The 27,804-nt window shown below is 37.4% G+C and overlaps 1 protein-coding gene across 1 annotated transcript in view; it reads left to right on the top strand.

The window, feature by feature from the left end:
• The window catches only part of DOCK4 (dedicator of cytokinesis 4), a 243,440-nt gene that overhangs the window by 65,208 nt on the left and 150,428 nt on the right, over positions 1 to 27,804 (top strand). Inside the window, exons 2-5 of the mRNA XM_034063029.1 lie at positions 19,753 to 19,836; positions 20,645 to 20,685; positions 23,053 to 23,108; positions 25,055 to 25,151. Coding sequence (XP_033918920.1) covers positions 19,753 to 19,836; positions 20,645 to 20,685; positions 23,053 to 23,108; positions 25,055 to 25,151 — 278 coding nt within the window. The remainder of the gene's footprint in view (positions 1 to 19,752; positions 19,837 to 20,644; positions 20,686 to 23,052; positions 23,109 to 25,054; positions 25,152 to 27,804) is intronic.

Genomic DNA, 27,804 nt, shown 5'->3' with positions numbered 1-27,804 from the left:
CATGGATAGACAGATACTCTTAACTGTTGCGCCTGATTTACTGAATATTTAAAGTCTCATTAAACAGCATTAGGAAGTTCTGTTTTGGCACCTTAAGAAAGGTTTGGGTATGGAGGATTACAGCTACCTTGAGTACAAAGCAGACATCTTAAAACATGACTGTATATTGACAACAAAGGTGAGTCTAGTACCGTGCTTTTAAAATGTAGAGAATAAAACACAAATGTTAAGATGCATTGTTTCACCTGAGCACTGCATTGTATCTGGTGTAATTTTCCTATCATAGCTGTTATTGGGTTGTTTTCTTTATCAAAGTCCTGCTAGTGTACATTACTTATGTCTGAAAATGTTTTTTAAAAGGGGTATAAAGAAATTAAAGAAGTTACAGGAGTGTCAGGAGTTACCTAGATTATTTCCTGGATACAAAAATTGTCTATCAGAATACACCTTTTAGATTTAAGAACATGATTTGGGAGCTGCTTACGAGAGTTTTACTTACAATGAAGAACTTTAAGTGTTGGCCTTCCCTTGGACAAAACTGTTTTGAAGCTGTAATATTTTAAGTGTTCCACTGAATATAAGCAAGAGACAAATTTCACTTAACATGTGAAGTGTTAAGAATATTAGGTACTGAGAGTCATGATTTCAGTTTGTAATGTGAGGAAGCCAGACACTTTGCAGACTTTTGCCATTCTTCTGTAATTTTTCTTTCTTTTACCAATAAACATAATTTTCAGGACATGCTGAACATTAAGATAAATGTGATTACCTAAGTTTTACCTACAAATATTGCTCACAAAGAAATAACTGCTGTATTTTCCTTTTTATCTTTCACAAATACATAATTTAATTGCAATTTCTTCTGAAATCTGTTCTCAAATATTTCTGTGCAAAAGATTAAATTTTCCACTAAGCCTGTGTTCTGAGAATATAATTTTTAAAAAATTATAAATATATGTATCTTTTAAATAGGGTTTCTATATAATGTATAGGATCTCTTTACTATCTTCTAACCATAGCATTTAAGATAATACTGAGCAGATGTAAATTGATACTTAATTAAAAGTAAATACTGAAAGAATTCTAGATCAATTAGAAGTGCTCTAGAAGCACATGGTTAGTTATTAATGCTTATTTTTAAAGGTGTGTACATAAATATTCCTCTGCTTGCAAAGATAGTGTATCCCTTTGTAGTTGAGGCTTGGTCGGAATCAAGGCAGGGGGAGAGAAGTATCAACTTGGCAAGGAAGGTGATTTGCATACTATTACCCCTTCGTCTTTGCTTTCTGCAAATTTTAAGCTTGCTGTGACCTACTTTAGAGTCTTATGATGAGATTAAGAATTCTAGTGAATTCTGTGTGGTAGGCTACAGTAGTTTTAGCACTTGTGTTTACATTACCTTTTTTTTTTTACTGGGAATAATACATAGTTTCTCATCGTAAGACTTCAATTAAGTCCTTGATTAATTTTACTTTACCCTTTCCTTCTCTTTGTGATTATTTGCTTGGGTTTTTTGTTTCTGGGTTGGGTTTTTATTATTATGATGATGATGTTTGTTATTGGCAATATTATGATGATGTAAGAGAACACTGGCTTGTTTTCATGGTTTTAAGTTTCTAAGTTACATCAGGCAAAATATTGCAGCTGCAGGTTCACACCAGCTGTTCTTGGAGCCAGCTTTATGTTAAGGATTCCAGAGCAAACCCAACTGGAAACACTTGTCCTGCATCAAAACTTTCTAAGTCATTACCAGAGTGTCCTTTTTGTCATCACAACTATGACAAAATCTGGAGGTGTCTTTGCTTTGCTTTAGTTATACTAGAAATATGAGAAAACCAGAACCCCCGTATACATGACCCATAGGTATTTGTGGCTGTATGAGGGAACATACGTCTTGTAGAGATGCTAAAGTGACTCTGAAAGACCTCTTTTGGGTACCAGAATTAAGATTAGATGCCTTTGTGTGGTGAGTAAACATGAGTTAATTAGATTGCTGAATATAGCATAATATATGATATATGGCTATAGTGTAGTGGCATTTGTATCTCTACTTCAATCTACTTCATTAAAAATCACAGAATCATGGAATGGTTTGGGTTGGTTGGGACCTTAAAGATCATCTGGTTCCAACTCTCCTGCCATAACCAGGGAACCTTCCACTAGATCAGGTGCCTCAAAGCCCTGTCCAACTTGGCTTTGAACACTGCTGGGGATAGGGCAGCCGCGATTTCTTTGGGCAATCTGTGCCAGGGCCTCAGCACCCTCACAGTGAAGAATTTTTCCCTACTATCTAATCTGAATCTCTGCTCTGTCAGCTTAAAGCCAGCATACGGATCCTATGGTTTACTTTATGAATAATCCAGAGTTTTGAAAAACATAAATGATCAGTTCCTGTGATAATTTTGTGTATGTGTAATAATTTTATAGTTTTAAAAAATTGAATTGTGAAGTTCTAAATTGCAAAATATATGCTTCCAAGAATGGAAAGAGTCTTTTTAATAAGGGATGGGTCAAAACTGGACAACATGTCTTTTTCATTCAATAGCACCCTAAATTCAGGAGGCATGAGATAAAATACATCTATCTGAATTGCCCCAGTTTTTGTTCTTTTCTACTTTTGTTAGCTTTTGTGTTGCTAAAGCCAGAGAGTTTGTTTTTTTTTTCAATGATTTTGGAATAAATTAAATATACTTTAAGAAGTATTAGAGGGAAAAAAACCTATTGTAAAACATCAAAGACAGAGCACCATTGTTCTGGCTAATGTTGATGAAACCAGGTGAACCCTGAAGTATTTTATGTAAATCCCTAGTCCTGATGGAGTATGCTCATAGTTCAAAAGCCTACCTGGGCAAAGCAAATTTCAAGGTTTAATCATTAAGATGATACTTTAGTCTTGATTCAGCCCATGTTTTCCCTATATGACAATAATTCCATAAATTGGTTCAATATTTGTAATGGAGACCAATCTCTACACTTACAGTCAGACCTTTTCTGTGTCCTGGGAACTACTGTGCTGCTTTTACAAAGACACAAATTAAAGATCTCTTCAGTTTAACTTTTAATTCTAATTTATGCATTGCTGTTTGATTACTCCTTTTACTTCTTGTTGCTTACTTATGTTCCAGTGTTGGTTGTTGTTTCAGTCCTTAAAAAGAAAAAAAGTTGGGGAAGAAATTGAAACAATAAAATAGAAATGATAGGGCAGATGAAAATAAGCACATCTTATTTCATAATCAGTACACCAACAGTTTTCAGAAGAGGTGAAGTGATGGTAGGGGTATTTCCAGATAAAATTCACAGTTTGTCTCTTCTCATGTCTAATCCAGCTGAAATATAAAAGGTGTAAATTCCACAAGATGTACTTGAGCAAAATTTTTCTCATTAAGCTCATTTGACATCTTTTGGGGACCGAAAGCATGAAATTTTCTAATTTCTGTACATTTTAGAAAACAAGTATGAAAAGTAATAACATTTCACTGATTTTGCTCATATGTAATTTCCTTTCTGTGACACTTCAGTGTTTTGCATGCAAGCCTTCAAGGATTAGGTAGGATTATGTTGGTCACATAATAGTATGTCTTTCCATCACAAGTATAACCAAATCACCAATGAGTGTAATCATCATATCCATTAACATTGCTGCTGGTTGGAGCTAATGAATTTCAGTGCAAGCCCAGCAGTGATTATTGGCTGAACTTTCAGGTAATCCTAGTGAAGTAGAAAGAACGGTCCTTTTAATTGGGATGATAATTTTAGAGTTAATAAACTACATATTTTTATAAGTGAGTTGAATATATTATATTGAAATTGCTTAAGAAAGTTAGAAGCAATGTTGCAAACCTTGGTGTGCCTCTTACTTTTCCTCCCCAGGTTTAACCATGTATTGGTTTGCAAATACTTCCCTACTTCTTAAAATATCATTTTTCTTTGATTTGTTACCTTCAATTCACACGGAGGAAGAATAAGCCCATTGCAGGCTAGATGTGTTATTATTTGCACACCTGTAACAGTTTTAATTTGTGAATAGGATTATGATAGGGATCAAAAGCTGCTGCTGAATCAAATCCAAAACAGTGTTTATTCAGGTATGGTGCTCCCAGTGATTCTATAGTTGAGTTGGGATCTAGACTACTTAAATTCAGAGGTCTCAAGAAAATGTTTTTTTGAGAGAGGGGAAGAGAATGATGTAGAAGTACTGAATCATACAGTTATTTTAAAATCAAGATAAGTCTAAGGAAAGTTACTGTTGTTTTTAAAGTATGTTTGTGCTTGGCCATTTTCAGATTCAGCATTTGGCTTGGCTGTCAGCAGCTGGTTTTTTTTCAGTGGTTTTGAAAATCTTTAATTTAAACTCAAGAAATAGTAGATGTGCCACAAAATGTTCACCTTACTCAACTTATCAGTCCTAAGGGCTTGTTCTGCTCAATTTTAAAAACATCCTTACAGTCTCCTGATCATAAAATCCTAGAATAGTTAGGGTTGGAAAGGACCTTAAGATCATCTAGTTCCAACGCCCCTGCCATGGGCAGGGATACCTCACACTAAATCATATTACTCAAGGCTTCATCTAATCTGGCCTTGAGCACTGCCAGGGATGAAGCATTCACAACCTCCCTGGGCAACCCATTCCAGTTTTCAACACCTGTATATAGCTACTTAAGCCAAGTTTCATGCCAGAAACTGCTTGGTGTATAGGAACTGAACAGCTGCCAAGCTGGATCAAGCCACAGATGTCTCTTACCAGTCCATTAACTGGGGAAGTGTGTAAGAAAGAAGGAAAGTCTAGATTCAGCCGTAGTTTTTAGAGACTTTGAAAGCCAAAGGGTGCATTATTCCCATTCTCATATGTCTGTAACCCTTTCTTAAAATTCCTCCTTTTTTTCACCTTCACAGAGTTCTCTGACGATATAACTTGATTTGTGCCTTTGTGAAAATACTGTTTGGTTCATTTCAAGCCTGCTGCCAGACCATTCAGTTCTTGATGTTATTATGCTTTGAGGAGAAGGGGATAATAATTCCATGTTCATTTTCCCATGTCAGTTATGATTTGCACATCTCTAATATCTTGTCAGTCAACTATCTTTTCCAGACTCAGTTTTGGAAGTGCAGTGGATGATGCATGCCCCAATGAGCCTTCCTGTCTTTCTCTAACCAGAACCTGTTCTGGTTCTCCTTATTCCATTTATTGCAAAAACGTGGAAGACAATTTTGCGCCAGTGAGGATTTGGTCTTGGCATGATGGATTTGGATTTGGTAGTGGCAGAACTTCAGAGTACTGTAGCAATTGGTTATATACATGCTTTTGAGCTCTGAACATACCACGCATTGGTTTTCATGTGCCACTTGCCCACAAGCTGACTCTGATTAAGCGAAGTTTTGCTTATACCTTACCCATAGTTGTGGGTTTTTTTTGTTGTTTATTGTCATAGTGACAGCTACAGCTGTTACCTGAAGCACTGACCTTTGAGATAGAGTGTAGGATAGGGTAGGTCCTCTTGATGCAGATACAAATGCTCACTTACCTGCACGGTGTATCTTGCTCCTGCATCTGCGGAGTAATGTTACTGCCAGACTCTGAAAGGATATTTTTCTGAGGTTAGATTGGTGGTAACTATGGTTTCTCTGCTTGCTATTTTGTCTGATGTACTCCTGAGCACTGTCATTGCTGTTGGGCAATGCTGCTTTCTTCCTGCAGCACTGTGGAGTCATGACTGTCTGTGAAAGAAGAAAACTGTGTATTGTGATAAATGATTTTATCAACATTTATTTAAGATATAAATTGCTTTCTGGGATGTTAGTGTTCATAGCAGAGTTGAAAATCTCATATGAGCAATTCCCAGGGTAATTTGCAACAATCTGCCTTTAATTTCTCAGTGGACAGTTCAAATTTGTGCTGCAGGGCACTGCAGAACTCTGACAGGATACTTTATGGTGCAGTCTCACAGATGTAGTTACTGTTTTGGTTTTTATAACTGGCAATGGTAGGGTCTGGGTGATTTATTCCTGCCAATTAATTTCTGAATTGATATGTATGTTCAAAGGGTGGGCCAACAAAAAGCAAGAAGTCCAATATATTTGGAACAAATTTCTGAAGACAGATATTAAAAATAAATTTTTAAGCTCTGTGCAATGAAACAAAATCCATTCACGCTCCACTACCTGACCAAATAATTTGTTTAGCCACATGCATAACAATCAAAGGTGTCATCACTGTAGTTTATTACTTTATAAATGTTAATTTGCATGAGCATTACATACTGATAGAGCCTGTTCTTGCAAGGGGTCTTCTGCTCAAGTTTCATATTCTTGTTTCCGAAGGGCCTTTCAAGCATAGGAGGAAAATATAACTTTGTCCTCTCCTTACTGCAGATGCTGGATAAATCCCATGAGGGCTTTGTTATTCTATGGTGATCCTCAGGAGGATATTAAGTGTGAGGGGAGAGGGGTGGGAGGAACAAACCCAACAGTATGTAAGAAATGAATGATTTTAAATTAGTGTAATAATTATGTCAGCTGCGTGTGATGTGATGATCCTCTTGATGAATCACAGCACTGTGGCCAAGTCTAGCCCTGTCATTGCTGTTTGCTTGCTGTCCCTCCATGGGAGTGGTCCCTCCTAGGGCAACAGTCTCCTGAGAAGAGTCTGCTCTTCTTTACTGCAGGTTTTGCCTTGACTTTCATTTTGCTTCATTCCCTGCCTTATCCATGCCCCTTTCACGTGAAGTTCGACAGCTTCTCTTCTTTTAAAGTCTGTCAGGTTTGTAGCTTGGTTCAGTACAAAACAAGTACATAATGTAGCTTAATGACATGGACAGTGGCCAAGTGGATAAGACTGCAAATCTGCTTGATTTAGCTTATTAAAGCTTTGTTCCTAACCTGTTGACAGAGACAGGGCTGACACAAGTCTTTTTCCTTGTCTCTGTTCTTTTTGCTTATTTACAGAATAGGTTTTTAAGAGTTTCAGCAAAGAGTCCTGTAGGTTCTTTCATCTGGAGAAGGGTGGGAAAACTCCTTAATACTAAGAGAAAACTACTGGCTGTGTCTGGTTTGCCTGGGACTGCCAGCTGCTTGTCAAGTCCTTGACTAGTTTCACTCAGGAAGTAATTAATGGTGCAGGATAATAACTTGTGTCTCCCAGCACTAATTTCTTGGAAGTGTATCTCTGGTTTCTATGCTTTCCTGGACCTGGGGTATTCCAAATGTATTCCTAGATTTTTGTGCCAGATGTAGAGGAAGAAGTAAAGAGAGAACTTTTACAATGGCAGTTATTTTTAGAGACTCTCCCAAGGTGTTAAAAACCAAAAGAAACATCAAGTGCTCGTACATAAAATGGTAAATGTTCAGATGTAGCAGTGAATTGTAATATAAACATTTGAAGAGGACTGTTTGCTCATACACCTCCTTCCCCCCATCATATCAAACTGAACAATCAGTCAGCAATCTTCATTATCCTAATTGGTTGCATATACTTCTCAGATACATTTTTCTCATGCTATTGTGCACTTTCATAAAGAGCTGCCAGCTGAACCGAAACCCTCTTCACCCTTGATTTTGGAGTAACAAGCAATGTTCTTAAACAAGCATGAGCAGGATGTGAAGGTTCTGATTTTTCAAGAGAATCCTGCAGTTGCACTTCTGAAAGTGCCCTGTAATACCACAGAAATACCGATGAAAGTATGCATCCATGTAGGTTTTCTTTACTTTTCAGAGCTTTGATTAGGAAAAATAGTGTACGCACTTGTTACATTTCTGTTTGGTTACCTATTTGAAGATACATGTTGGGGTTACTTTAAATACCCCTGAAGTTCTGTCCCTCAGGGCTCAGTGTTAGGGCCAGTGTTGTTTAATATCTTCATTGATATTATTATTATTCATTGATGATTTGGATGAGGGGATTCAGTGCATCCTCAGTGAATTTGAAGATGACATCAAGTTGGCTGGCAGTGTTGATCTGCTGAAGGACAGGAAGGCTCTTCAGGGGGATCTGGACAGGCTGGATCAATGGGCTGTGGCCAGTGGTATGAGGTTCAACAAGGCAAAGTGCCAGCTCCTGCACTTGGGCCACAACAACCCCACACAACACTACAGGCTTGGGGAAGAGTGGCTGCAAAGCTGCTCAGTGGAAAAGGACCTGCGGGTGCTGACTGATGGCTGAACATGAGCCAGCTTGTGCTCATGCAGCCAAGAAGGCCAGTGGCATCCTGGCCTGTGTCAGAGATAGCGTGGGCAAGGGCAGCGATCACCCTCCTGTACTGCCACTGCCGAGGCCTACACCTTGAATTTGTTTTTAGTTTTGGGCCCCTCACTGCAAGAAAGACACTGAGGTGCTGGAGCTGGGCCAGAACAGGGCAACAAAGCTGATGAAGGGTCTGGAGCACAAGTCCGAACAGCTGAGGGACCTGGGGTTGTTTAACCTGGAGAAGGCTGAGAGGAGACCTGATTGCTCTCTACAACTACCTGAAAGGAGGATGTAGTGAGATGGGGATCAGTCTTTTCTCCCAGGTAACAAGAGATAGAACAAGAGGTAACAGCCTCAAGCTGTGCTAGGAGAGGTTTGGATTGAGTATTAGGAAAAGTTTCTTCACCAAGAGGGTGATCAGGCACTGGAACAGGCTGCCCAGGAAGGTGGTGGAGTTGCCGTCCCTGGATGGTGTAGGTGAGGCCCTCAGTGACATGGTTTAGTGGAGGTCTTGGCAGTCCTGTGGTGAAGGTTGGACTTGATGATCTTAAAAGTCTTTTCCAACCTAGCTGCTTCCAAGATTCTAACTTTATAGATGTTATGAATTAATGGTAAAACTCTGCAGGGCTATATACACTGAATTCTGCTGTCTCACCTATTGAAATCAGCCTGGAAAGCTCAGCGGTTATTTCCAACCATTAAACCTAATAAACCATCTTAAAGCCAGAGTGGGATATTTAAACTTGCATTCAGCAGCCTCTGAGGATTTTCATAGGAGAATGCAATTTTGCTTTATTAGTCCTGATAGCTGTATTCCAATGTACTTGAAATGCATCTCAATTTCACCAGATCAAGAAAGCTCTGTCTCATTTAAGATAAAAAAAAAAACATGTGCCAGAGTACTTGTGAGTGATTTGTAATCACTGTCTTCCTTAGTTGCACTTAATTCCATGCCTTGCCAAGCTGTCCTGTCTCTCAGGAGGATTTCTGATGCTCAGTTGGCTGACCTGTAGGACAGGCTACAGCAACTCATCATTACAGTTTATTTTTAACAGTAGCTAAATTGCACAATTTGCTTATTGCATAAGGTGGTAGGATTTTTTGTTTCATTACTGAAGAAATGTCTGCTGATGAAAATGATATTCCAGTAATTTTTCATGCACAGCAAAAATTGACATTTAATAAATGTAGATTGTAAGCAGCAATGTGGTTAAGTCTCATAGCTTACAAAAGCATTTCTTGAGTTATAAAATGCTAGTGAGAACACCGTAGTTAGGTTAAAGTCAAGTAAACAGAACTCTTACTGGTAAAATGAAAATACGTTTATAATGAAATGGTTGAATGTCAGAAAATACAGAATACCAAAAGGATAATGCTCATCTGAAATTCAGTGATATCGGACAAGCTGAGAAGTAGTGGCATTGCAAATTACAGATTTGTTGATTTTTGTGTGTTTGAGTTCCACTGTTTTTCCAGTGATGTTTTTTTATTGTCTTCCATCAATGACAGGTCAAGTGCATTGTTAAACTCTGCTCTTCCAGAGGAAATAGAAGAAAACTGGGCAGTGTTTCATTTGTAAGGTCATTTGATGGACTTGTCTGTTAGAAAAATATTACCCTGGAACATGGGTGCTTTGTCTTTTTTGTATTAGTGAAGAAAACTTATGCTTTGCTTTTCTTGGCATCCTTGAATGCTATTTATTACTTTAATGGGAGTAAACAGTGAAATATTACAGGAAAATCAGTTAGTTTGCTAAACTCTTTGATGGCAAACACATAAAGTTTCTCAGCTACCTTACTGTTGTCTGATTGTTCCCCTTGGGTGGCTCTGATAGCTGGTGTACAGTGATGGTGCAGTTTGCACAGGCATCTTGTTTTCTTTGCAGTTCACAAGATTACAGCTTTGCTAAGCTTGGATTTGTGTGATGTTACTTGCAGTTTGCTGAAGGCTGTGAAATTATGCCCCTCCAAGTTCAGAGCAGCATGTTATGTTATAATGCTTGTGGGGAGGAAAGAGGGGAATTAGCAAATATGTGGTCATTAGACTTTGTATCAAGCCCAGTGTTCTCACATAAAGTTGTGAAATTGTAAGAATGTACTTATCTATCCAAGGCTTACTTTAAAATAATCATCTTCCTATTATTCTAAACCAAACTTAAGTGTTTTCTGGGAGATTCTCCTGTGTCTGTAATTATGTAAGGCATTTAATTTTCCCATTCAATTTCTGCTTTCTAAGGAGTTGTAGGAGTACAACAAGTAGCCAGCAAACCTTCCAGCATATGGATCTGAATTTGAAATCATGTAGGACTTTGTGTCTCTTAAATTCAACTTTTGGGGACTTTTGGTGAGTACCACATCATGCTTTAATGAGGCCCAAAATGCACTTAATAGTTGTCATGAGATCACAGGGCTTTGTTGGCTTTGATTGCGCTGGGAATACATTAACCTCCCTTCTTTACCACACCTTGTGTACAGGAAGTTACAACCCCCCCGATGGTTTATTTGATTTTAATCAGAAACTTTGGTTCCTCAAAGGCTATGAACAAAACATGATGACTTTTTCAATTTAAAGTTAAATAGCAATAACTCCTTTCCTTGATCATGCTATTAAAAATTAAGGCAATTACTTAACAAAGTTTGAAAATGCCTGGAACTTTGGAAATACTTAGTCTTAATAAAAGTCACAGTGAGTAACACAGCTATTTTTAATTGAAACAGGTTGTTCTCAAAGATAATGTCATTTTAGCATAATCTGCTTTCTTCCACTTACTCCTTTTTATTAGCTGGATTTTTAAGCTGTTACTGTTTCCAGGTAATGAAGGGAAATGACACATAATCCACACTTACTGTTCAGGGTGGCAGTTTTAGTGTGTTGATACTGCTTCTGTAGCTTTACATTAGAGAATTGTAAATGAGACCAGCTGGTTGAACTGCATGTAGACTAGTTCCTTTATTACAGTTAGATTAAATGCATGAAATCTATACTTTATTGTACTGCATCCACCTCAGCTTCTGTTATGATGCCTCTGATAGGTTTTAACATCAACATTTCTTCTGTCTAAAGGAGACCCCTGAGGAAATTCTTAGGGTGGAGCTGTATCATCTATTCACAGATTTTAAGGTGTACAAGATTTTCTAGACTTGTAAGGACCTGTTTGTTTTCTTTTCTTTTTACTGTTAAATTCCTGGTGCCAGAACTAATACAAATCAAGAAAAATGTCCCTTGCAGGGACAGGATGTAGACACAAGAAGATGCAGCAGGTGTTCAAGAAATGCAAAAGGCTTAACTAGCTATTCTTTTTTTAGCTTTTTAACTAGCTTTTTGTCTTGATGGAAGAAGAAAAACAAGTAATGAAATCTCATACTTGCAAGGGCAGAAACCCTTGTGGTACATGCTGAATTACTCCAGTTCTGGTGTTCTAGATTGGCAGCCATTCTCAACAGCAAATAGGTGCCTTCACTTGTTACTTGTAGTGCTGTTTTTCTAAGATTGAGTGCCTAATAGCTAGGATATCCAAAGGAAAGAGTTACCAAAAATGCAAGTATTGGGAGAACCAGTCAAGCTCTTATCAAAGAGGTGGTAAGGTTGCTGCCTGTACCTGAGATGCAGGATAAAGAGAGCCTGACACTTGTTCAGACAGTCACACTAAACTGATTATGTGTTTTAGAATCATCCTAGGGGTTTTGGCAGCATTGTAATCGGGGATTTGAAAGTGATTACCTCGCTGAATTCAGATGTTGAGACCAGCACAGGAGGGAATACAGTCTGCTGCAGCTCTCTGTCCTTTGTGTATTTCAGGCTTGTTGTTTGCTTTATCTGTATAGATAGCTGCTGCCATTAGCACTAGGAATTTCAGATGTTTTTTCAGACAAGGGAAGAACAGTTGCATATAGGTTTTCTACCTTATATTGTATTTTCAAAGCTTGAACATTGATAGAAACCTTGAAGTATTTTCATGCATAGCTGTTCAATGGATGTTCTTATTAGGAAAATTCCATGCCACCACCCATGTCTTAAGAGCAATTGGCCGCTGCACCTGAGCAGCACTTAAGGTGTTCAAAAGCCACAGGTGGCTCAAGAGTCCTGGACTGTCATCAAGGTCATGACTGAGCTATCACAGAATAGTAGACTTATAGAACCAAGTAGGTTGGAAAAAACCTTTAAGATCATCAAGTCCTACCATGTGTTTTATCCTTTTAATTGTGGTGTATATATCCAGAGAATTCAGATTCTTTCATTCCAGTATAATTTGAGTGTTTATCTTCAATAATCTGTAAGAGATTTAAGGATCACTTCTGTTATTGAAACTAACATTCATATATATATATATATATATATATATATGGTATTTATTGAAAGGAGATTAGATTGATTCCACTCCATCCTCTATGCTTTTCTGTCACTGTTAGCTTGGTTTGGTTTGCAGCAAGCCTCCTAGGGTATCTGTAGGCAGCACAATGCATTACTGAGCAGATGCCTGAATTAACTCATGTATTAGAAGCATGAGCATATAGCTGTGCTACTGTGCCACTCAATCCAGATCAATTAACATGCAGGCAAAGCTCAGTGCATGTCATGGCCTTTTACAGTAAGCTTTGGCCATTCTGCATTAACAGAGCTGTATGCCTCTGTGTTTTTGTGTTTCTAAACATTCTGCCTATTTAAAAATCTAAAAAGGTTCTTCAGCTTCTTTTGAGGAGAAAAAGCTTCATCCTGGAAAAGATACAGCTAAGGTGCAGAGAGGGTGATAAAAGTCTACTTATTCAAACTTCTTTACAAGAACAAGGGGACATGAAAATAAATTTCAAGTGCCACTATAAAACAAAAGGAAGACTTTTCTGCCATGCAGCATATTTAGACTCACCGTGAGTTTGTGGACACTGACATTATGATGCATGTAAAGTCTAGTTAGACAAATTCAAAGAATTAAAATCCATCAATGGTTGTTGAACACAGAAATACCATGTCTGGCTCAGGAGATCCCTATACCACAAAATACTGAGAGCTGTATCACCAGATGCTTGCATTACTTGCCAGTGGTCAGTAGCTTCAGACATGAGTTTACAGGCACTATCCTGAAAAAAGTCCTTAGACTGATTTTTTTGTTTTGCATTTTAATGCCTGTCTTGCTGATGTGCTGTCTCTAATGCTGCATTTTCTGCCGCTGCTTACAGTGCCAGATGTCTGTTTTATTTACAATCCATAAGTGCATATCTAAAGATAGCTTTTTACATTTCTGCAATAAAGACTACTGAATTGAAGCCTTCCTCAAAGGTGATATATGCACTTACCAGCTAAAAAAATGTGTAAGAACAAGCTCAGTTTTCCATCTGTAAAGGAAAAATGCAACAATAAATGATTATTTTAACTGGTATAATAGCTATATAATGTTAGAAGTTCCCTGATTCAATTTATTACAGATTTTGTAATTATTTTTCAACTGTTAAATAGATAAGAACCCCTTTGTCCTGGTTTTGGCTGGAATACGTTTTTATTAATTCTGCTCCACATCCCACTGGGAAGGTGGGAGTGAGCAAATGGCTGTTTGGTACTTAGTTGCCAGCTGGGTTAAATGGATTGACTGGGGTTAAACCATGACACCCTTGAAATGGTTGTGACTAAGAATCTCAATCTGGTGAAAGAACAGCAGTTTAAGGCCAGAATAAAAACTTGAAAAATTGCTTTTGCCACCAAGAGAATCTAATTTCAATCATAGTAGATAATATCTGGAATCAATAATAGCTTCTGGTCATCTGTTAGTAGGAAAGGAGCAACAATATCTGCCTCATTAGTTCTTATGTGCAAATCCCTGGTTATTTCAGACACAAAAGTTTTAAGAATATAATCCAAAGCAAAACATTGAAGTGGGCCACCCACCCTGTTACCAGCTCATCAATTCCTTTTCTATCAGAGCATCTTGCTTCTGTCAGAACCAGTCCTTCTGATACAGTGTTCTGATCCTTCAAATCTGTTATTTTCCAGTGTGTTTTTGCCACGTTTCTGTGTGGTTTATAGGCTACACTTGATAGTTGGGGCATTATGACTTAGAACACTCAACTGGACTCTATTTTTCACTCCAGCATTTAGCATGCACAATATATCCAAGTAGTTATTAAAGTAAAATAATCTTGATTTTTCTACCCCATATCCTTCACCCACCTCTTTCTTCAGCTGAAGGACTGCTTTTTGTTAGGTGAAACCTGAGTCTGCTATTGTGGTACAAATACTCATTTTTGAGGTAGTGGTAGTTGCTGTAGATGTTGCTTTTACTGCTATTGATTCACTTTTTTGGGGAGGGTTTGTTGTGTGTGTGTGTACACATCCTGCTATTCAGCCAGGAACTGCAGTGTATTGTGTGTCTCCTTTTGTAGTGTTGAGCTTAATTGTGATGGGGTGTCATATTCAGCACTGTACCATATTGCATCCTTTGTGGGGAGACATTTTCATCTTGGAAACAATGAGCCAAGCCAGCCATGAAACCAGCATGTTCTTGGTGGGTCTCAAATGCATCTTTATAATGCTAAACTCATACATAAGATTTAAGTGCGCTAGTTGCGAGTAGAAAAAGAATCGTCTTTTGAGAACAGTTGATGTTCTAGATGAGCAGAAGGCGAGTTCCTGCATGCAAAAAAACTTAGGCTTTAGCTGAGACCTTGGGCTTGGATTGATCTTTTTATACACCAGGCCTTGTCCAACGGCAAGCCCAGACAGGTAGTCTGTGAATGGGAGCAAGAAGTTTAAGTTTCTTTTGAGAAGCTACAAATAAGAGCTCCATCATACTATTCATTCTCTTTCTTCTTTCCTGATTGCAATGGTCTGATATGAATGTAAATATTGGAAACCTCTTTCCAATTATTCATGCATGTGCTTGTAGTGAAAACCTTTGTGGAACCCATAGAATGGATGTCTTGTGTGGTCCTGTGCCAAATTCTTGATTGAACTGAATCTGTTCTATTGAAATGTAGAAGACAAATATTAAGAAAATATTAGAGCATTTGATGAATTTTAGCAGTTAATCACAGACAGGTGACTTAACTGGTTATTTCATAAAGGTTCTTCTCTTTCAGATTCCCTCCACAGTTCTCACAGAAACAGGTTGTTTCATAACTTGTGGTTCACAGCACCTACCCTAAAAATGTTAAGCTTGGCATGAAACCTAAAACTGCTTTAATATTGTAATCACTGTAGTTCTCGCCATATGACTTCACCTTCTATATGGATTAGGTTTTTGTGTCCTGCATTGTGGTCTTGCTTTCTTACCCTCTCAGTAGCCTTTGGCAGTAAGAAAATATTTAATAATGCCAGCCAGCTGCTGTATTTGATCTCAGTTTTTAAAACACTCCTGAGAAAATATCCTCCTACAAACTTTTATTGTGGAGTTTCACATTTCTCCCATGTCTGAAAGGTGATTGAAGAGGGCATCAATCACTGTGCCTGTGCTTGAAGCACAAACAGGACATTTATATGGCCTTCAGGTACTACAGTGGCAAAAAATTGTATCTAGATGCAAGTTCTTTTGATATGTGGCTTCCTGGGGACATGCATGTGGGTATGCAAAGACTGCAGATATTGGCAGGTGAGCCACACTCAGTGTATCTTTTCTCCTGTCTGTCTGTCCTTTCTAAGGTCTCGCGACAGTACGTTGCATTGGAAATGAGATAATGGGATAACCACACCGACCACTGTTGCTGTAAGAGTGAAACTGGTGCATATTTGATGCACATGGCTCGGTGAATGCTATGTATATAAAAAAGTCCAGTTCTATGAGTATGATTAATGTGTAATGCTCTGAAATCAGGTTGAGAACACCTTAAGCCATGGTCACTGCAGAGTGGTTAATTGTATACTTACTACTATTAGGAGAAAGAATTAAGGAACATCTACAAAGTGTTACAGAACAATGTGGCCATTTGAAGCAAGAGCAAGAGGTTTAGGGCATCAAATTGGTATCATGGCTTGCTTAGGAACCCAGCATCCGAACTGCTGAACCCTGGAATCTTCTCTGATGGAGTTGTAACTTCTGTGATTTCATCATTATTCTCCCTTTAGTCTACTTAGGTATATACACCACAGATAAACTAAGAAAGCTTGAGTAACCACCTTTTGCTTCAGTCCCAGTTGTGTAACATTACTTGGTTAGTAGAAAGTTAGCCAGGTAAACATTTGTGTGATAAGTTTATCTGTGGATTTCTGTGCTTTGCACTAAACTCTGCTGCTCTGCAGTCCACAATCTTTAGAGTGGCATTGCTAAAGACTATGGGCTACCTATTTTGAGCCTGACCTCTCTGCAAGAACTTTGCAGGAATCCAGCCTGAGTTTTGTGAGTTAATCTGGTAAATGTGCTTGTCTCAGTGGTGCAGGTATTGCCCTCATTTCTTTCTTTTCCGGTACTCTGCAGGCTAGCCTTCTAGAAGATATTTCAAGGTCTAATTTTTTTTCTTCTATACATACTCTAAAATGAGTTCCAGCTATTTTCTACATTCTGTCAGATTTCAATCTTTTTATTGTCCCAAAAGTTTTTCTTTGAAACTTCTATAAAAAGAAAAAGAAAAGATCTCTAACAGATCTAGTAACTAAGTAATAAAAATTGGATGTCACAGCAAAGTCAGATCAAAACAATGTGACAGGTTATATTGGCTCTTAAAGAAAAAATTACTGTCATTATTTTTATCTCGTGGAGTTTAAAAATAAGACATCTCAGAAGTGTATACTTACAAGTGTAGTAACACACAAGGGTTTGGTTTGGTTTTGCATGCTGGTTCTGGTAATTCTTTAATTTTATTTCAGTGCCTGTAGGTGCTATTTTGCTGGGCTTCATAGTTCAGTTGTGATTCTTGCAAGCAAGAAAGGTGGCCGGAATGGCTCTTCATCACTCCAGTGCCACAGAGGAATTTAGATACAGTTTTTGGGTCCTTGTATAAAAGTTAATTGAAAAAAAAATCATTTTTTAACTTACAGACTAATTTTTTCTATGTATTTGACTGTCTTGAAGCTAACCCTCTTTAAAAATGGTATACTTGATCATAGTGGGGGAATCAAAGTAGCTGTTCTTATTTCATAGCTCTTCTTATTTCATAATGCTTATCTCAGGGTATTCTAATTCTGTGTACGTACCTTGGAGATTTGGAGGAACACCAAAATGATTACAGGTTTATTCAATACACATGAGGCAGGGAGGTGGGGGTAGCTCAGTACTACAAATACTGGTCACGTATAGCATACTCTCGAGGACTAACCAGGTACATAATCTCACAGGGTTTATTCAGAGGCATAAATACAGGCCATGGGTAAAGCACAGTGATGATTTAGTGATGATTGAATTCAGTGAGTTTTGAAGCCTTCAGATTCAGAATAAAGATTTGGCAAAAATGCTTTTCATACGTTTTTATGCATGCCCTCCTGTAGTGTAAACCGTATCCTGCTTATTTACTCCTAGAATCTGGAACTTTCTGGCAAAGATTCACAAATGAATTTTCAGTTTTTGTGGTTGCTGACAGCTAATCTTTCCTCCTGCCTTTGATGAACAATGTGACAAACACAGGCAGTGGGTGACAGGTTATATTATGTTTGAGCTGACAGCAGGCAAAAGCCACCAAAATGGATTGTTGTGACTCAAAATCTTGCAGGTGCTTTGATGGAAGAGCAGTTACTTTGTAAACGTATCTGTACCCATGGGGTTTCCTTTTGGCTTTTACATGTGAAGATTTGTTCTTACACCTTCTGTCTGGAGTGTTTTTTGCATTGCTGTGAGATTTGAGTTTGCCTGTCTGGATGGGTAGATATCACAGCTAGGGCAATAGCAGGTACAGATGCAGGTTGGGCAAAGAAGAGATTCAGAGCAGCTCTATGGAGAAGGACTTGCGGGTGTTGGTTGGTGAAAAACTGAACATGAGCTGGCTTCAGTGTGTTCCCACAGCCCAGAAAGCCAACCGTATCCTGGGCCGCATCAAAAGGAGCGTGACCAACAGGTCAAAGGAGGTGATCCTGCCCCTCTACTCTGCTCTTGTGAGACCTCAGAATATTGTGTGCAGTTCTGGTGTCCTCAACATAAAAAGGACGTGGAACTGTTTTAATAAGTCCAGAGGAGGGCCACGAGGACGATCAGAGGGCTGGAGCACCTCCTGTATAGAGATAGGCTGAGAAAGTTGGGGCTGTTCAGCCTGAAGAAGAGAAGGCTGCGTGGAGACCTCATATGAGCCTTCCAGTATCTGAAGGGAGCCTACAAGGATGCCAGAGAGGGACTCTTTATCAGAGACTGTAGCCATAGGTCAAGGGGTAACAGATTAAAACTTAAACAAGGGAAGTTCAGGTTAGATATGAGGAAGAAGTTCTTTACTGTGAGGGTGGTAGAGGCACTGGAACAGGTTGCCTAAAGATGTGATAAATGCTTCATCCCTGGCAGTGTTCAAGTCCAGGTTGCACAAAGCCTTGGGTGGCATGGTCTAGTGTTAAGCATCACTGCCCGTGGCAGGGGGTTGGAACTATATGATCTTAAGGTCCTTTCCAACGCAAACCATTCTGTGATTCTATATTTGATAGCAGCAAGACTGCTGTTAGGCCACTAATTAACAGCCGTGCTGATATTTGAACTCAGTTTCTAAAACACTTTATGAAGGCCATTTTCATCTTTAACTTCTAAAATAAGCTCCAAAAGAATATTACAATACAGAGAATCAAAATCAGTATTGCTGTCTCATGACCTAATTAGGAAACATTTTAATTCAGAATTTCAGATACAGTAAGCATAGGGTTGAATAGCTGAATTGCTGTTTAGCATGTTAGTGGATTTTTAGTGTTTGCAGGAATGAATATTTTGAGTCTTTTGTGTATTATGTTTGACTCTTAGTGAACTTTTTTGCACCAACAATATGAGTTAAATTTTTGCTATTGTAAGTATTTTGGAACATCAGTGCCTGGCAGACATTCTGCTTCTGAGGCATGTTTTATCTCCAGCAAGGGAAGCCCATTTCTGTTACTCTTGTCCCAGCCTGAGCTCATGACCTCCCCTTGACTGGCTTCGGGGAGGCTGCAGGGGAGACAGCATGTGCATATAGCATATTTTAGTGAATAGCATGCTTTAGTGGTCTCCACTACCTAGCAATTTCCTCTCACTTGGAATTATGTGGAGTGTTAGGTCTTTAGCATCCATTAAGTGAATGTAAAATAAGGTTTTCCTTTTGTGGGTGGTATAGATGGAAACAAAAATGTTACCACTTTCAGCTTGCAAAATTCTGAGGTCTCATACATGTTAATGTGAGCATTTGGAATAAAACAGTTTCTGTCCTTCAGGGTAGTTATGGCCTGTCTTATAGAGTTCCACAGTACAAATTTTCCATTCCTGTATAGTAGGTCTCTAAGTGTTGGGAGGTTTTTTCCAAGTCCTGTATTTTAAATTTTCTGCTCATAGAAGTGGCTTAACCTCTAGTTCTTTCTACAGCTTATGAAATTTTAGGACGCCTGTTTGTTCTGAAAGGGAAGCACTTAACTTTCTCTCTTAGTATACTGTTTTTGTTAGCAAGAGGAATACTTATATTTTAACGTTGTAACTAATTGAAACTTATTATCTTTTTCAGTAATAGCTGGTTTTCGAGGGACAGTCCCACATGGCCTGTCACTGGAGATTGGAGACACTGTTCAAATATTAGAGAAATGTGATGGTGAGTTCACCAGGTTGGAATTTCAATGATAACAAAGTTTCATATAGTGTTGATTTGAACTCCATTACCATTCATTTATTTTCTTCAACTAGCACATTTTTGAAGTGAATAATATAACACATTTTGGCCTCTTAATTTTTCTGACAATTCTAGTGAGCTCTAATCCCTGTAATAATTAATTTGCAGCTTATTATTTTTATTTAATTGCTCAACTTAATAAACATTTGTAGAGGGTAACAGTTAAAACAGCAAGGAGTTCTTATTGTGATTCTTCTGCTTTCTTGGTATTTCCAAGGGAGGTTTGGCTGCCATCAGAGCTCTTTCAAATGGATTCGAAGTCATAAGCTTAAATCTTAAAGCAGTGTAAACATTCTCTTCAGCCTCTGTGGTGAGCTAGAGAACAGAGTCACAGAATGATTTGGGTGGGAAGGGACCTTTAGGATCATCTGGTTCCAACATGCCTGCCATGGGCAGGGACTAATGTGAGTAGAATGCTAATATGATTTTAGCAAATGTTCATTAGCCAGTGTAAGAGAAATAAAGTTGCTTATTTTTTATAATCTGCCTCCTTAATACATTACCTAAGGGACACACAGTTAAAGAGTAATACCTGAAACTGTGTGAATTGTCCTCTGAATGGGAGCGGGTTTAAGCAAAATATCTTTAATTTTATGAAAAACCTTTTAAGTTCGTTCAGTCTGCTAGCACCATGTAGTTGTCATATCTGTCCAAAAGGGAAAGATGAGATCTATTTTACATATGGAAATGATTTACATAGTTTACAAAACAAAATGTTCTTTCTTCACAGGATGGTACAGAGGATTTGCCTTAAAAAACCCCAATGTTAAGGTAAAGGTCAATTACAGTTTTGCATTCTTTGGCAACAGCTTTTATTTACTTTTTAAAAGTTCGTAGTCTCTGTGTAAGTTTATTATATTTACTCTAGAAGAAAGCTAGAGCTTAGTGTTAAGTATTATCGATAGTGCTTTAATTAGATTTTGACATGGATTACACTTCTGAAATGCTCCTGTGTGTTAGAATGAGGCTCTGCTGAATTTCCTTTTATTTCAGATTTTTAGATTACAAACTCAGAGGAAGATAAGCTGAAGGAAGATAAGTTGACTACTGAGAATACAAATTGTAAACGCTGCTGGAAAAGTTGACTAGACTGTACCTATTTTTCTTGATGTTATGAATTAATTTAGAGCAGTCAGTGGAGGCAGCTAGTTTATAGGAGCCACATGCAGACTATCAATTGAATAAAAGCTGTGTATTGTCATCTAAAATACATGGTTCATTTTATTTTTCTTTGATGTGTAGTCTTTGATTGCCACAGTAGTATAGCTGATAGTACTCTAAACCAGACTTCACTGATTTTTTTCTGCATTCAGACATGAAATACTAGGAAATTCATATTTCAGCATTTGTTCATGTTTAAGCTTTATGTATCTTATTTGTCTTTCTGTTTTCTTAATCTCTCCTGCCAACTTGCCTCTGTGACTGTAAAGATTGTGGTTTTTACATGGGAAATAATTTCAAGATTTCCTCTTTTTTTTCATCAACACAGTACTAGTGATTTTAGTCTTATTAAAGCCATTCTGTTGCTTCTTTAACCTCCATTGTAAGCTTCACTATTTTTTTCCCCTCTTCATTTCCAAGCCTTCTCAGCCTCAGAATAGGGCACAGATACGTTAATTTCAAAAGTTTCTAGGCGCTCTTATCGTAAGTCATTGACCATTTGTGTCTAGGTGTGCAGTGTCTGCTCACATAGATTCCCTTTGCTTTATATAGAAGGTCAATGTGAATAAATAAATTTAGCCACAGAGTCTAATCTAATGTTTATTACTTTAACTTCACTGATATACAATGCAATTTGATTTATAAGACATGAGCAGTTGGGATTTTGTTATTGCTTCTTCTATGTCTTTTGTTGCAATTCTCAACACATGCTTGCTGTCAGTCTTGCTTTGTGGTCTGTCAAATGTGTTGATAGAAGTTATGAACAGGTTTTCTAAACATGACTTGATGTGTGAAGAAATGAGATGTATTTTCTGCTTTCCTAGTGTGAATGCAAACAGTTTTCTGAATCAGATTTTTGAAGGCAGTCTCTCTGAAAGTAAAATAGTAAGAGCACCTTGTAACTCCACTTGTTATTGGTATTGCTCTGTCAAGATTCTTCTCTTGTTATTCTGCCAGCTTTGACACTCAAAGAAATATTCCATGGCAGCTGGTCCACAGTAAGTGTGCATGTGCAGACACCCTGTTTTCTGGCACACTGTTAAAAGTGCAAGGCTGTGCATCTTACTGTCCTTGGGAGATGCTCTCCAAAACTACTTTACATTACAGATAAGTAGGAGCAATTGTCTCTACACAGTAGATGCATTTTTGCCAAAGCTCTAACGTCTGTGTTAAAAGAAAATGGGTCACCATCATCACAAAGGAAAGCTGTACGCAGCTGTGCTTATTGTAAAGAGAACCTATATGCATATTCCCTTGCTACATTATGTAATAAGCTGTAGCATATTACGTTCCCAGCCAGAAGCTTGAAGCTGAGTTGCTTCATTTTGTATATTGTTCTGATTTATGCAGGTTAGTGTGCTTGTAAGAGCTGCAGAACTGTGGCAGGAGAGCTGCTTGTTCAAAAGAGTGGTGGGCACTTAAGTTACTAGAAAAGGTTCTTTGGTAGGGATCTACCATAGTTCTCCCGTGCATTGCGGAGCATAGTAGCCACCAAATAAAACTTTATTTTTATTGAACTTTGTTAGCTGTAATTTTTTGCTTCATTTTGAAATAATTATCTGAAGATATTATTTTTAGGATGCTGTTGTTAACACATTACCCCCTCCTCCTCCTTCCCCCCTCCCCCCCCCCAGTTGATCTGTTTCTTATCAGGGTGGGAATAATTAATAAGAGTATCTAGCATAAGTGAACTCTTAAGCAGTCTTCTACATGTTCTACACCTGTTTATCTTCTAATTTTTTGAAGTGTTGAAGGATTTAACCTCTACTGAATATGGCATTTTAGTTTCCATTAGATCTATGCTGACTATATATCTCACTCTCTTTTGCAAGTTTTTTGGTAATTATTTGGAGGACTTTTAATTCAGCATGCATTTGCATATTAAATGGTACTAAATGGTACTCCAAACTCACGTAAGGGGAGAGGGTTGTTTTCTTTTGTCTTTTTTTTTTTTACATACTCTGTTTTATTTTTCAGGGCATATTTCCATCCAACTACATTCACTTGAAAAATGCCTGTGTTAAGAACAAAGGGTAAGTGAAGTGTTCTGATTCAAATATTTGAACATGGTCATTTATTTGAACCAAAATTCTTTTGCTTATAAGGTAATGCTTTTGTTATTTAATATCTTAACTTCAGCTTACTGCCACAGGACTTAAAATGTTTGTCCTTAGCTAACCTGATACTCCTCCATGGTCATAAGGTTGGAGCAAGGTATTTTGAAAAGACCTGGAGCACAGTTGGGACTATCAGCCTGTATTGTCTAAAGGACAGAGAAAACAATTACATGTTTTCACTTCCTGTTGGTAAGTTTTGCTTGAAAAAGGTTAAACTGTGACAACAGTATTGCTTCAATTAGAAAAAGTTATTCTGTACAGAAGTTGGCTATTAACCTGCTGTTTAAGATAGGTTGTTTTCTTAGAGAACAGTAGCTGTTCCATGGCACACAGATACAATAAGATAGCATAAAAGTTCAAGGGCAGAAGATTTCACTAGCACTGTAATTGGAGATGTTTTTTCCTTCGTTTCTTGCCTTCAGGTGATGGAGAGACAATAGTTATTTTTGACAAGTGATCTCTTTGTGTTTTTAGAGGAGTTAATAAGAAACCAGAACAATTTGCTAAAATTAGTTTAAAAATTTTCGGAACTCAAATGTTCTGACTAAAAGAAACACTGGGTTTTGGCTTTGATTTTTTAAATTTATTTATTTTTTTAAGATACAACACTTGCCGTGAGAGTATTGCTTTTTTTTTTCTTTTAATTTGTCAGTGATCTTAGTTCAACACAGTTTTTTCTGAAGTTTTACTTAATTTGGGAGCATTCACATTGTATTCTTTATTTAGATTTATTAATTGAGAACTGATACATAACAGTTTGAAACCTATTTAAGTGAACACATTTCTCATCATCATAGTTGGATGCCTAAACATCAGGTGTAGGTGAGCTTTACTTTGGAAGCATGAATGAGTGAGAAGAAAGTCCACTATTCATAATGGACAAAAATAATAATGAAGACAGGAATCATATTTAAGAAAAAAAGGGTTTATACTCTTACTGTTAAGCGCACTGTTGTTTGCTATGGAGTTCAAGCCACATGTGGTTTGTCATGCCCTAGGGTAATTCCTCCTTTAAAAGTGGTTGTAGATACAACTGAAGGTTCAGTGAAATAAAATTGTTGTAAAACATCACAATAGAACAAAGCATAAAGATGGATAAATATTTGGCAGCAGACACCACAATGGTACTTGCAGGGAGTTCAGCCTTTGTTACCTCTCTTTTCTTCCTTGTGTATGTTTCCCCTTCAGGCCATGTGCCCATGTGAATTGTGGACAGGGCCTCTCACCTTGTTATGCAAACTTGGTTAGAGAGAAATGATATAATGAGAAAAGTAATCCAGGCCTGAGTTCAAACCTTTCAAATGTACTGTGTATGAGAACGAAATGGCAGTGGTGATGGTATGTAAGATGATGGTGTGGTGGAGAGTTTGGTCTTGACTAAGCCAATACAGTTTTTTTCTTGGTCAGAATCTAACAGGGAAGGACTCTCACTGTACTAGTTTTCTTTTGAGTTTTTATGCCCTCTTTCAGTTGGAAAACCAGCATTTTCTGTCTTATTTCTATAAACAGAGATATAAAAGAGTAGCAACAGTCACTGGTTTGGAGTCTAAACTAAAGTGGTAAAATCCCTTCAGAAACTGGGGGATTACTCTGGTGTGAAAGTATTTGACATGCTTATCTCGTAGCAAAAAACCCACCTTGACTTCTCTAGGACTAAGACTTTCTGTGGGGATTAAATTATTTTCACCCAAGAGTTTTCCATGGGGATTAAATGAAATACACTAATGAAGTGTCACAGGCTGATGGATCACCCGTGTAGGCTGTTAGACATCACATTTGGCAGGGCAGAAGTCTTTATATTAGTAACTGTAACGGGATTTGTAATACTTGCGTAATGTCATGTGTTCTTCTGAATGTTACAGACAATTTGAAATGGTTATTCCAACAGAAGATTCTGTTATTACAGAAATGACATCAACTCTTAGAGACTGGGGAACGATGTGGAAACAACTCTATGTGGCAAGTACCCTGAATAATATTACTTTGATTTAATATCAACTGTTGTTTAGATGCTCTAATTTAGTTAGTTGAGTCCTCATTGTTGAGGGAGACTGAGGGATGATTCTTGATTAGCAAATGTACCTTGGATACAAGCTCCCTAGGCTACTTTTCACTGCCATGTCTCTTATGAACACGCTGCAGTCTGCCATCCTTAGGAGAGGTTTCAGACCAGTGACTTATTTCTTCACTGTAAGAAATCCTACCATTTCCTTCTCTTAATTGGCTACCACCATAAGTAGCAATTAAGATTTTTTTTGTGTACTTACAACACATGGAAAGAAACATGTTAAATCTTTCTCTTGATTCTGAATGAAATTCAGTCTTTTCTGACTGTTCTGCATCCTTTAAATTTATTTTTTTTTTCTACATCATAATCTAAAACATAATAATTGCTATAATTTCCTTTTTCTGTGCCTACTTCTACTTCCTCTGTTAACTGAGCTGGTTTTTTGTTTTTTTTTTTTTTTCTTTTAATTTCTCTCGACTGTGGAGTTGTTTCTTTAAAGGTCTAACTAAAATATTTTAGTTCGCATCATGATTGTCTGCTGTTTTTAACATTTGACCTTCTAATCTACTCCATTACAACCAAGCCATGCTTTGGACTTGGCAGCATGGGCACACATAAAATGTAATCAAAACCTGTTCATTTTCTTCTACATATTCTCCAACCCATAATCTTATTTCATTGCTGAATTGATAATTATGACTTAAATTGTGAGAAGTTTACCCACCTTCTACTGATACGGGGGCTGCTTCTGCTACATAAGAAACAGCATTGAGAGGTGCCAATATACCTTCTCCAAGTCAGAATGGTACAGAAGTAGCCAACCTGCTACCTTTTGGGGATTATTGTATGGCTTGTGTTCAGAGAGGCTGTTCAGAACCAGGTGACCTTTCTGAAACCTGCAATTGGAGCAGCTGCTGATTGCATAGTGGAAGCTTTTACACAAAAACCTACAAAATAAGTATTTCTTACTGTTGTATTCCAAGTAATAGTATCACTTTAAACTTGACAATGAAATTTTAATTAAGCGGTATGAACTGTTCCTTGAGAAACAATAAACTGTTTCTTCAAAGCTTCTTTGAAATCTCTCTAGATTATAATGGGAAGTATTTTTCTTAAATGTCTGAAGCATACCTTCATGTATATTAGCAAGTGTATTAATACATTGGCTTGTTCTGGAGCAAAAGGAGTAAAAATATGGTCCCTTAGCATAGTGACCTAAGTCTGAATACAAGCACAGTTGCTTAAAGATCCACTCAATGCTTTGAGATACAAGCAGCTCAGACAAATTCTAATGCTTTGGAAAAGAAAGGATACCTGAAAATGTTATTTTGAGCTTAATAGTGCTGTTTAACATGTCTCTTGTATCCATTATAATTTACTGCAGTAGAGCTTATAATCAGATACTGAAAACAAAGATGCACCTGAATTAGTGTTTATTTGATTTGGTTTTTTAGCTGTAGAAATTAAATCTTTGTACACTAGTTTCTGATGGAAAACTCTGAAACCATACTTTAGCCTGTTTCTCCGTAAGAAAAAAAAAGTCTTTTTTTTTTTTGTCTTTTGCTCCTAATTCAAAGGTGATTTGTATGACCTTTTTTCCCCCTTTTTCTTTTCCTTACAAAGTTCATATATTGCTATTGTTTTTACTGAAGCTGTTTCTTTTTTGGCATTTTTTCTTCACTACTATTGTTATTGTAAGATCAAAATACGCTGGCTTTCATTTTTTTTTTCCGGACAGAAAGCCAAGACACAGTAAATTAATGCTCATTTTAGTGAGCTTATGAAGTGAATGAATGTGAAATAAAAAGACCAGATTTATCAAACAGCAGTTTGCCAGAGCCCTTGGAATATAAAAATTATTGACAGACAGTAATGGTGCTTTTAAGGGAATTTAGCTTTTCAGAGCAATTATGCACCAGAAGAAGCTGAATTTTTTTTTAATGTCATTTGTTCATAGGAAGAAGAAAAAGGGAAATGGGCTTAGTATTTTTTTTTGCTAGAATTAGCAGAACAGATCTGAATAGGAATGTTTTTTCAACTTTGTGTGATTCATCACTTAAATGGAGGTTGCAATAATTTCCTCAAGCTAAAGTTTCTTAGAAAAGCTGCATGAGGTAAAACTACTTAGAACTGGTGAAGGAAGAGTTAAAAGAACTTCTGTTTGGAAAGAAACTGTTAAGGGAAATTGTTTATGCCCCAGTTATATACTTAGAGTGTGAGGATGTGGTTTAAAAAGCAATTGCATTCACATAATTACTCCTACTTCACAGTTAGATGAAGAGCTGTCTGGACAAGATTCTGTCTATATATACTATTTTTTATGGTTAATAGTGTGTACAGTTAGATACATACAATAAAAAGTTAAAAGAACATTAACACCCAGTGTTTCAGAGTTTGAATGCTAGGAACTATTGCCTTCTTCATCTCTTTATGTGTTTGAGTTCAACTAATCTTGAATTACGCGAGCACATGTTCACTTTGGATGAGACAGCACAGAATGAACACGCTCTTGGAATAAAAAAGTGCTACATGATGAAACTATTTTTTGTTGCGTTTTTGTCATACCTATCTCATAAATTAGACACTGTTAACATGAGGGATAAG

The sequence above is a fragment of the Melopsittacus undulatus genome, chromosome 5 (assembly GCF_012275295.1).
Source record: "Melopsittacus undulatus isolate bMelUnd1 chromosome 5, bMelUnd1.mat.Z, whole genome shotgun sequence".
NCBI classification, from domain to species: domain Eukaryota; kingdom Metazoa; phylum Chordata; class Aves; order Psittaciformes; family Psittaculidae; genus Melopsittacus; species Melopsittacus undulatus.
The sequence above is the reverse complement of the archived record's forward strand: the minus strand, read 5'-3'. Positions and strand labels throughout refer to the sequence as shown.